A 12,245-nucleotide genomic window follows, 5' to 3' on the forward strand; every position below is an offset into this window, starting at 1 on the left:
CTTCTTTTTTAGATTCTTTGACTATTGCATGTGTCTGACATACTTCTTATTGTCTTACTCGCTAAATTGGGGTTAACGCTATTCATTCTTTTTAATTGTTTGTGGTGATTAGTCTTTTGATTTTCTTGTTTTTTTTTACATTTGTCGACACTTCACGATAGTCTTTAAATTTGAAATTTCGTTTTATTTCTTTCATTTTGACATCCTAGGATTTGAACATAAGTGTGAAGTTTAGCTTTAGGCGGATGATTCATTTAATTTTTTTTTCTTCGAGAAATTTGGTATGGAAATAAGCCACCTACCATCCGTATTGGTCTTGCCTGACAATAGAGGGGTAAGTCCCGAGGTTCCCGTTAGGGGTGAAGGAGTTGTAATCTTGCAGGTTTTACTTACAAATTACTGATTTTATCGTTTCGCCGAAACGAGAGAGAAATGGAGGAAGGAGTGGCTCACCTGGAACAGAAACAGTCATCAAGGAACATCGGTGCAGATTATGAGGACGTAAGTCGGGTTGAAGTGGCACAGGTGCAGGCGCAACGGCGTTCGTTTATGTCTATCTGTAAATTTTCACGCTCTAGAATTTGTATTTTACGTGCAGTTTGCAATAATATCACAATGCCATAAAACTGACACCTTCCAAAGAAAGAACTCATATACAGGGTGATTTTTTTAACTTGAAACTTTCAAATATAATTTAGGATTTCGAACTTGCCCCCACCCCCATCCCAGGGGGCGATGTGGGGAACCAATTCTATAATCAGTGTATGTACTTCTCAGAGTGATTAAATTTTGATTCATAACGTTTTTTTATAGAGTTCCTATTTTTCTAGATATTTAAAAGTTTCAAAAAACTGTTATTTTTCATGTGTTTTCTACAGAAAAAATGAAAAAACGTACTATGAAACTAGTATACTTTATGAGCATAAAAGAACCCTTAATAAACTCATGTCTAGGAAAACACAGGATCGATCAAGGAAACAGTTTTAAACTTATGTGTATAGCGGTGCGATGCTAGCTTCATGTGAAGTTTTTATAAAAAATTGTAAAGCCCACAATTTGGGACCTCAGGTCATTTTCAGCCCTAAATTTTATTATGATGCCGGGATTGATTGTCGCACTGGTTTCGGAGTTATGGGTTTGGTGGTGCCAGCTTCACTTGTGAAACCAGAGCACGCATAGTTTTTACAATATTTAAGTGGATTGCCCAATTAGGCCTAGCATAGATCCACAGCCCCAAATAATGCCTTTATTTCTGAAAAGACCTGGATTTGATTGAAAGAACAATTTCAAAGTTACAGATATGGAAGTGTTAGCTTTATGTGAAGTGAGCGCGCAACCTATTTCTTATAACAAATTATAGAGCGCAAATTTGGGGACTTTCGGCCCTTGAAACCTCCGGTTAATTCGAAACCAAAATTTTCGAGCAGAATATCTGAGACTTATTTTTCTTTTTATATGTATATGCAAGTATTTTTGTGTATGAGAATTGATGCATATAGTTGTAGAAATTTTAAATGGTAAGGAAAAGTTAATATAAAGCTTACAGATGGTCATGTAAGAAACGAAGGTCATGTAAATCTGTGAGATTAATATTTGTTTCTTATGTGAATCGGGCATGAATTTCCCCTTATAAATCAAACCAATGTACAAAAATAGATTTGGGCTCTTTACATTGCTTAAAATGTAAAAAAAAAATTCCATCAAATATTTTGAGAAGCATGTCTGTATTTGAATGTTTTAAAAACAAAAAGGTAAGCATGGATTTTTTTAAAGATGATAGTGACAATACATTATAAATCTTGAGGGACTCTAAAATCGGCCGTTGAGTTAAAAACTAATAAGCCCTTTTTCGGTTTATTTACGGTTGGCAGATAGTTAATAATAACACCGCAGATATTTTAAATAATTTATTTTAAGTAAACATCATAAAAAATATACATTTGTTTGCATTTATCCACAGAAAATTGAGCACTAAGAATCATAATCTCATATCATATTTTATTTGTGAAAAAATACTTTCATGCAAATTCTATCTCTAATATTTCATATCTCGCGATGAGTTTTGAAACTCTCAAGAGTACACTGCAATGTGATGTCTAGTGTAATTATGTTTCTACAGCCCGCCTAAAAATTGTATCTTAAAATATTAAATGTCACACGTTTAATCTGTTTAATGAATACAAGTTTTTAAAAATATCAAGCGATTTACATATTATTCCTATGTCTGGGACGTAAAATTCCACAGTTGCAATCTGTAGGGTATATTATTAAATCGTAATCATGTCTTTCGGTATTCCGTGCTGTGTATTAATCAGTGTTTATATATATTAACTTGTACAGATAATATTAAAAAGATTTTGATACGATACATCCGGAAGGTAAGATTATCACGAATATTTAACTCCCTTATCTTTACGTATCCTTACGATATATATTTGAAAACATGTTGTGATTGTGCCATTTTTTAGGCCCTTATTAAAACATGTATTCTTCAAAACGAACTCGCTTCATGGACGGTAAAATATATTTCCTTCTCCCCCCACTATGTTTCCTGAAAAACCTCGATCTCTAAATTAATATCTAATAAATATTTATAAACATATATCTCGTTTGGCAGACTATTTCACACTTTGAATACTACAAATTGCTCTTCATGAATGGTTTTAGATGACTGTGGTAAGACTGGTTAACACTTTCCTGATTTAGTGGACTTTTCATAGCTTCATCGAAGAGATGCTGATAAACGTTGCCATCGTATGCACCCAAAGCAGAGTTTAAAATTTCATCGCGAATGTCAAATCCATCAACGATTCCTACAGCATTAGGGCGAATCATTAACAATAATTCTTCAAGTCGCTTTTGAAGCACTGACACGTCTTGGGTATTCAAACAGGAAAACTGAAATAAAACATTTTTGATATAGCCAAGCAAACTTTAAAAATAAGTACAGACAATTTTTTTCAAATATTTAATTAGATGGAAAATCTTGTGTATGAAAATAATGATGTTGCTGTATTTACATACTCTCAGAAAGTCGCCGACTTTTTGCAAAACCCAGTGAATTGAATATAACTCGCAGAGTTGAAGTAAAACTTCTTGAAGGTTTTTCGAAAGGGATGTTAATCCTTTCGCACCATTGATAAATGTCTCTACTAGAAAAACACGACAATGCGATTCAGCTGCTTGAGACAATTCGATGCTGGTGGCGTTCCAAGCATCTTCGTACGACATCCCGGTCTTAATTCGCCTCTCCATATTTTCCACAGCAAGCTGAATTTTTCTGTTGAAAAATAGTGTATTAATTTTACAAAGATTAAAAGGTAATATATAATACAAGATAAATAATGCATAACGGTAGGAAATGTTGAAAGCAGTTCGAGAGACGGGAAACTTGAAAAATATAGTAGGCCCAATCTAATTTTTTAATTATTTGTTCTTTGCTATTATATCATACTCTCTTATACTATATTACAAAATTACTCTCATAATTTATACTGTATTTTATTCTACTTATTATTTATTTTATTATGCCCATAATTTATATTTATATAAAATATTACAAATGGCTGGCGCAGCCGCCGCTCCTTCAAGAATTCTGAGGTGGATCTGTTACGAGATTCTCCAGAGTCTACCACAATGTTCTTCGGAGTCTCCCACGAGATGGCCTTCAGAGCCTGCTACGAGGGCCATAATAACTTGCTACGATGGCTTCCAGAGCCTCCAATGAGAGCTTGCACAGCCTCCTATGAGGTCCTCTAGAGCCACCCACGAGATGCTCCAAAGCTTTTCGCGATGCCTATAGAATTTTCCATGAGGGCCTCTACACCCTGCTACGAGGGCCATCAAAGTTTTGCTACGAAGCTCTCTTCAGTCTCAAACAAGGGCTTTCAGAGTCTCCTACGAGGGCCATTAGAGCTTGCAGCAACGGGGTCAAGTGAATGATGAGATTAGGATGTTATAAGTCAATCCAATACGATGTTTGAAACCTCCTGTGATAATGTTGTAGGTGTACAATCACGAGCGGCCGCTAGTGTTGGAAGTGACAACAGTCACCTCTGGATGCTTTCTTAGAGCTACCATCTGCCACTCTACAGGTTTTTAGTTGCTTGCTTCCTGATGGTCAAGAAAGTTTCTTACAATGCGACAGGTGTTTAATAAAACCGCCTTCCGAGCTGCTGCCAATGCCCTACTGACTACTAAATGTCCAGGATGTTCAGTGCATCTTGCTTGCACATTGTCTGTAGCCGAAATCACAAAGGGATGAGCAGATGCATGATTTACTTTCCTCCATACGGTCTTTACTTCATGCCTTAACTCGCTATACTTGTGAATCTTGGTTGTATAGGTTGACTGCAAATTTTGATTAAGCGGACAAGCAATGTCGATGATGTAGACTCTTACACCTTTTTTTCTCGCATCACGATGTCAGTTCGATTGGCCAAGATGTAATGATCGGTTTGGATAGTAACATCCCAATATAAGATGTAATCTTCGCTTTTTAAAACGGTCACTGAAATGTATCTATAGAAAGGCATCCTTTCTTTTAAGACTCCTAGGTTTAGGGCAAGTTGTTGATGTATAGTTCCCGCTTCATCATTATGTCTATGCCTATATTCTCTCTCAGTTATTACGCGACAGCCATCAATAATGTGCTCGATGGATTCGTTGGTATCTCTACATAATCTTCACCTGTCAACCATGTCCTGATGTAACACGTGTTTGCGATAATTCCTTGTGCTGACAACCTTATCGTGTATCGCAATAACGAATTCTTCCGCCTCTGGACACAGAAAACCCTTTCTTAGCCAATTATTGGATGCTTTACTATCCACTTCATGTTGATCTAACGTTTTGGGGTGCTCGCCGTTGATAGCTTTCTGCCTCCATTGTATTTCTAATTTCTCTATGGTTTCTGCCCTGATTATCAAGGCCCCATCTGAGGACGTTCATTTTAGACAGAGAATGCCTTAATGTTGGTTCTACATATCTGAACTCTAGTAAAGCATTACCAAAATTCCTTTCAAGGTGCTGTAATTTTTCTTGGATTTCGTTATGCACATCAGCGTTATTAATACGCGGATGTGGTTCTAATGGACCCAGTACATGATGTTCATTATTCCTAGCATCTATGCTTTGAGTTTCAATCAATTCTTCGTTGTCCACATCTTCCAAGAGATTGTCGATCTGAAAGCTTCGGAAAACTTCGGTGGTCCTCTATTTATATCTCGATCCCCATTTGAAAGAAATGGAAGAAATTGGCGAATTTAATGTTTCTCCTGATTTTTCATTTCATGCATGAGTCGATTTTGAGTTTATGTTTTTCAGGTATATATAGTATGAATATTATTACTACTATATACATTATTAATGCTAATATTATAATTATAAAATATACCATTAATTTAAATTGATAAATTTTCAACCAAAAAAAAACTAACTTTTTAACAAAGCAGTTCCACTTTCAACCAGAAAAATTCAAAAAAATAGTTGGAATTCTTTGAAAGTGCTTTAAATTATTGAAATTAATTGAAAATTCCTTGGTATGTTAAAAATACCTTAAAATATTTTAAATCCTTTAAAATCACACACTAAATAATTGAAATCAATTGAAAATTCCTTAGAATCTAGTACAATGTCCTAAGATGTATAAAATCCTTTAAAATCGATATTAAATTACTGTAATAAATTGAAAATTCCTTAAGACATCTTAAAATACTCTCAAATATTTCGAAACCTTCAAAATCTTTTGAAAAATCGTGACATCTTTTAAAGATTTCTAAGGTACTTTGGAGTTTTTTTAAACAACCTTGATAAAATTATTAAAATCCTTTGAACTTCCTTCAATTTTTAAAAATGAATTAAAAATTTAGTGAAATCTTTTTAAACATCCTCAAATATTCAAAATCCTTAAAAATTTGTTGAAATCTGTTGAACTTTTTTAAAGCTCTTGAAAATTCCTTGAAAATTTAAAAATACCCTGACATATTTTAAATCCTTTAAAATCTCCTATTAAATTACTGTGGTCAATTAAAAATTCTTTGGAACCTTTTTAAATACTCTCAAGTATTTTGAAACCTTCAAAATCTTTTCAAACACCTTGACACCTTTTAAAGATTTTAGAAGTCCTTTGGAATTTTTTTAAATAACTCTGCTAAAACTGTTAGAATTCTTTGAAATTATAAAAATAAATTGAAAACTACTAGACATCTTTTAAAACATTCACAAATATTAAAAATCTTTTGAAATTTCTTGAAATTTTTTTAAGCTTTTGAAAATTCCTTGAAAATTCCTTGAAATATTTCAAATCCTTCAGAATATCATATTAAATTACTGTAATCAATGAAAATTCCTTGGAATCTTTAAAATTCTCTCAAATTTTTCAAATCCTTCAAAATCTTTTGAAATGCCTTTCAAAAATTTTCAACTATTCCATAAGAAAAATTTTCAACTCGATGGGATTCAAGTCTTCACATTTAAAATTGTAAACTTGCAAATTTATTTATAAAAAATTAATAATAATAAATAAATTAAATGCGTTCAAAATTTGAATGTATGTTTTTCAATTGAACAAACTCTAAATGAAATTATTTCAATTTAGAAAATTTTTAAACATTGAAAATTTAACTGTTTGTAGATTAGTTATACTATTAAATTAAAGTTTTAATAGAAATTACTCGAGTTAAAATGTAACTATTTCTGAAACGCGCTTCCGATTCCGGTACCGATCACGAAAGAACTATTTTTGTCAAGTGGTGTATTTCTGGCTTTGTTGAAGGAAATAAGGGTGAGTGGATGCAGAAAAGGCAGTAAGTGCGGAGATCGAGTGTACAGGAAGAAGGGTGAGTTAAGGCAAAGGTGTAAAGGTTTAAAGTGAGTGGTTTGAAGTGAAAATTTGGAGCGTGTGAAGTTTTTGAGGTTAGTAGTGAAAAAATAGTTGCTTGGTCAGGGGGGAAAGAGGTAGGTGATAAAGGCAGAAAACGTCACGGAGCTTTGGGTAGGGTAGGATGCCGACGACGCGAAGTCCACAAACTGGCGCCAGAGGGCAACAGTTACTGGACGATCGCACAGAGCATAAAACCGTAGTGGCTGCAACAGCTGACGTTGCTGAAAACATTGAAAGTGGGGGGATGGGTGACCTTGATCGCAGTGACAGCAGCGGTGATGAAAGTGCCGAGAAGTCAATCCGGGTGGGGAGGGTAGCGGACTCAGGTACGAGTAAGCAACGCGAAAGGCCCTCAAACTTACAGCGCCTTAATAAGCTAGGCAACGCGGGTTCGAACAGAAGTCTGGACGAATGGCAAAAAAGGCAAGCGCGACTAGCAGTTAAGGGGAGGAAAAAAGGAAAAGAGTGGCTGGGGAAGATGAGGTAGAAAAGGACCAAGATAACAAGAGAGTTAGAATTAAAAGGAAAACACCAGAGAGAGATAGGGAGGGGGGGGGGGTAGGGGGATGTTTGAAAAATTAGAAGCTCTCATTAAAGGGTTTAGAGAGGAAACAAGAAAGAGATTGGATGACATGAATAGTGATATGAATAGGCAGGGAAACGATGCAAAGGGGAAGTGAAAAAAGGTCAGAGAAAAATGGGAAGAATGGGATAAACGTTGGAAGGAGGAGAAAGACAAGATTTGGGGTTAGTTAGAGACCATTCAGAATAGACAGAGAGAGGTTGACGAACAGGGATCTAGAGAAATAAAACAGTTGGAAGAACGGGTATCCAGCCTAGAAATTAGGAATGAGCATATGAGGGAAAAGACAGAAAATGCGGAAATAGTTAAAGGGAATGAAAAGAACGTCCGAAGTGAGAATGAAAGATTGAAGAAAAGACTCAGTGAGATCGAAAGAAGATTAGAAGGGGAAGAAAGGGCAAAAAAGGAAAAATAACATAGTATTTAAGGGATTAAAAGTGGAGAGTGAAACACGAGAAGTGAAAATAACAAACCTTTTGCGAGATATTAGAGTGCAGGTAAGGGTAGAAGGAGTCAAGAGAATAGGAGAGACAAAGGAAGGAAAAGAAGAAATGTTTCTAGTAAAAGTGGGGAGTGAGGAGGAGAAAAAGAAAATTATGGAGGAAAAAAATTATTGAGAGGAAGAAGGGGAAGAATTGAAGAAGATCTGACATGGACGGAGAGGAAAAGGAGATGGCAAATAGAGCAGAGAGCTTGGGTAGAGAGAAAAAGGGGCCATATGGTGTAGATAGGGAGAGACAGGTTATGGATAAATCGGGAGGAATGGTGCTGGGATGAAGAATTAGAAGAATTAGGGAAAAAAGGAAAAAGTTTTTAGAAAGGCAGGGAGAAGGGAGACAAAAAAGAGTCTAGAAATAAATCAGAGGGGTTTCCAAACGGCAAAGGAGAAACAAAGTAAAGAGTAAAGAAGAGGGAAGGGAAGAGAGAAGCGCGAAAATAGCTTTCTGGAATGTGTCAGGTTTGAAGAAAAAGAATAAAGGATTTTGTGAGGAGTTAGGAAAGTGAGATGTGATTACGATGAGTGAGTGCAGTAAAAGGGAGAAAAAGATGGGGACATGGAGGAAAAGGACGGAATAATGATAAGAAAAATTATAATTGGGAAAGTAGAAATAGCGGTGGTGTGTGTATACAGAAGAAGAGGGGAAAAGGAAGGCTGGAGAGTAATAAGGAGGTGGATGGAGGAAAAAAAGGAAAATTTGGTTTTAAAAGCAGGGGACTTAAATGCATGGACTGACGAAGAAGGGGGTGGGTTATCGGATGAAGAAAAGGAGGCATTTATAAGGAACTCCAAACATAGAGACACGGACAGGGAGGGGAGGAAGTTACTAGGTATGATAGGAGAAACAGGATGGTTTATAGGCAATGGCAATATGAAAGGAGATGAGGAAGGGGAGATCACATTCATAGGAAAGGGAGCAACAGTAATAGACTACATCTTGGCTGAAGAAAGAATGCGGCATATGATAGGGAGTATGAAGGTAGGGAATGAGATAGGGTCCGAGCACTTCCCGGTCATAGTTACACTAAGAAGAGGCGTCAGTAAGCGCTGCAGAGGGAGAAAGGAAAAAGGGTGCGAAAGAAACACGAAAATGGGAATCTGGGGGGTAGATGAATTAAAAGAGTTCAGACAAAAGATGGAAAAGGATAAGGTTAGGTATGAAAAAGAGGAGGGAATAGACTCGTTAATTGAAAGGTTGAAGGGGTCCATTGAAAAGGTAAAGGATGAGCTGGGTACTAATGAAGAAAGAGTAGTGGGGAAAGAGAGGCTGGTGGGACGAGGAATGCTGGGAGAGTAAAGAGAGAATAAAAGAGTGTGTGAGCAAATGGAGAAGAGGGGAAATGGAGAAGGAGGAGTATGATACATACATATATTCTTACAACTATTTCTAAAACGATTTTTGTATATAATTATAAAATTATAAATATATATATTTTTTGTTCAGGGTATTTTTAAATTTTCAAGGAATTTTCAAGAGATTTCAAAAGATTTTAAAGGATTTTAAATATTTTAGAATGTTTAAAAATATTGCAATGAATTTTCATTTCGTTTTTATAATTTAAAGGAATTTCAACGAATTAAAAAAATTGTAGCAGGGTTGTTTATAAAAACTCCAAAGTACATTAATAATATTTAAAAGATGTGGAGGGTTCTCAAAAGATTTCAAATGATTTTCAATATTTTAGGTTCTTTTAAAAGATTTCAAGGACTTTCCAACTTTTTTTTATAATTCTAAGGAATTTCAAAAAATTAAAAAAAATGTACAAGGTTTTTTTAAAATTCAAAAGTACTTTAGAAATCTTAAAAAAAAGTTCTAGGTATTTCAAAAGATTTTGAAGGATTTAAAAAATTTGAGAGTATTTTAAAATGTTCCAAGGGATTTAAAAAAAATACATTTACAATTACAAATACTATTTTTACTAAGATACATGAAATTTGCACAAAAGAAATATATTTTCCACCAAGTCTAATTTTCTATACAAAAAATTAATGTTTAATCATAGTTAAATTTTCGATAAAAGAGACAAAAATTTTTTCAGCTAAATTGATAAATAATAAACCAAAAACAAACTAAATTTAACAACGCAGTTCCACTTTCAACCTGAAAAGTTGAGGAAAAAAATAGTTAAAATTATTTGAAATTGTTTTGAATTATTGAAAATATTTGAAAATTCCTTGTAATGTCTTAAAAGACCCTAAAATATTGAAAATCCTTTAAAATCTTTTGAGAACCCTCGACATCTTTTAAATATTATTGAGGTACTTTAGAGTTTTTTTAAACAACACTGCTACAATTTTTTTAATTTGTTTAAATTCCTTTAAATTATAAAAATGAATTAAAAATTCATTAAAATATTTTTAAATATCCTAAACTTTTTAAAGTCCTTTGAAATCTTTTGAAATATCTTGAAAATTCCTTAAAAATTTAAAAATACCCTGAACAAAAAAATATATATTTATAATTTTATAATTATATAAAAAAATTGTTTTAGAAATAGTTAAATTTTAACTCGATTAATTTCTATTACAACTTTAATTTAATAGTTTAACTAATCTACAAACAGTTAAATATTTAATGTTTAAAAATTTTCTAAATTTCAGTGTGAAATAATTTCATTTAGAGATTGTCCAATTGAAAAATATACATTTAAATTTTGAACGCATTTAATTAATTTATTATTAATTTTTTATAAATAAACTTGCAATTTTACAATTTTAAATGTGAAGACTTGAATCCCATCGAGTTGAAAATTATTCTTATGGAATAGTTGAAAATTTTTGAAAATTAAATTTTGAAAGCTTTGAATTTTTAATGATTCCATCTTCAAAACTCTAATCTACAAACATTTCAATATTTAACGTTTTGAAACTCTTCTTTTTTTACATGTCAATCTGAAGCTTTACAAAATTTCAACAGAATTCAAAAGATTTGTAAGGATTTTAAATATTTGAGGATGTTTTAAAAGATGTCTGAGGATTTTCAATTTATTTTTACTATTTACAGGAATTTCAAAGAATTAAAAAAGTTTTAGAAGGATTATTTTTAAAAAATCCAAAGTAATTTAGAAATCCTAAAAAATGCCCAAGGCATTTCAAAAGATTTTGAAGGATTTGAAAAATTTGAGAGAATTTTAAAGATTCCAAAGAATTTTTAATTGATCACAGTAATTTAATATGAGATCTCAAAGTATTTGAAATATTTCAGGGTATTTTTAAAATTTCAAGGAATTTTCAATTAATTTCAATAATTTAAAGCACTTTCAAAGAATTCCAACTATTTTTTTCAATTTTTCTGGTTGAAAGTGGAACTGATTTGTGAAAAATTTAGTTGCTTTTTTTTTGGTTGACAATTTATCAAATTAGTTGAAAAATTACTTTTCTGAAAATTTAACTATTTTGTAGAACTTTTTTTGTTTGTTTTGATTTAAAATTGAATTTCTTTTAACTAAAAGAAAATTCATCTTCTTATTCAAATGTTTTTTCAGAAAACTAATTGTTTTATTTAAAAGTTTAACTATTTCTATTAAAACCTAGTCAACTATTAATTAAAATTATTGTTATATTTTATAATTATAATATTAAGCTTAATAATATATATATATAGTAGTAATAATTTTCTTACTATATACACCTGAAAAACATAACCTCAAAATCGACTCATGCATGAAATGAAGAATTACGCGAAACATTAAATTCGCCTATTTCTTCATTTCCTTCAAATGGGGATCGAGATATAAATAGAAGACCACCGAAGTCTTCCGAAACTTTTAGATCGACCACCATCGTACAGCAGAAAACCGAAGTCGAATCGTGCATTTCCGGCTTACACACGAACTCACAGTGGAAATCATGCACCTTCTGTTTTGCGGCTCCAACGCGGTAGGTATGGTGGGGGTAAATTTCAGGCTCGATCTGGCAGCTCTGGCTACCGAGGCTTTTTGAGGATCATTTTTTATTATTATTAATATTATATATAATATTATTATTATATTATTTAATTATCCCTTAAGTAAGTGAATAATAACACAGCCACACAAAAAAAAAGTGTGCGGATCTGGTAACAAGACACACGTATTCCTATGTATTTTGGGGCGCTGAATTTAAATTCGGTATCAAAAATCACACATCACGCCATGGTTGAGCCATAACCTCACATCTTCTGAGTCCTCACATCTTCTCAGTCCACATCTTCTGAGTTTACGTGTTTTTATAACCAATTAAAAAAAAATTGTTCGTTAAGAAAAATGAAAAAAAACGAGTTCAGAGCGGTAATCAAACAT

General features: G+C 33.0%; 1 protein-coding gene across 1 annotated transcript in view; it reads right to left on the bottom strand.

Annotated features, from left to right (window-relative positions):
* Nucleotides 1–1,981: 1,981 nt before the first annotated feature.
* LOC117182624 (probable peroxisomal acyl-coenzyme A oxidase 1) overlaps nucleotides 1,982–12,245 on the bottom strand; it is a 159,615-nt gene continuing 149,351 nt past the window's right edge. Inside the window, exons 10-11 of the mRNA XM_033375724.1 lie at nucleotides 3,025–3,280; nucleotides 1,982–2,898 (exon numbers count right to left, since the gene is read on the bottom strand). Of these exons, the coding sequence (XP_033231615.1) occupies nucleotides 2,638–2,898; nucleotides 3,025–3,280 (517 nt within the window). The 3' untranslated portion in view covers nucleotides 1,982–2,637. The remainder of the gene's footprint in view (nucleotides 2,899–3,024; nucleotides 3,281–12,245) is intronic.

This window comes from Belonocnema kinseyi, chromosome 2 (assembly GCF_010883055.1).
Source record: "Belonocnema kinseyi isolate 2016_QV_RU_SX_M_011 chromosome 2, B_treatae_v1, whole genome shotgun sequence".
NCBI classification, from domain to species: domain Eukaryota; kingdom Metazoa; phylum Arthropoda; class Insecta; order Hymenoptera; family Cynipidae; genus Belonocnema; species Belonocnema kinseyi.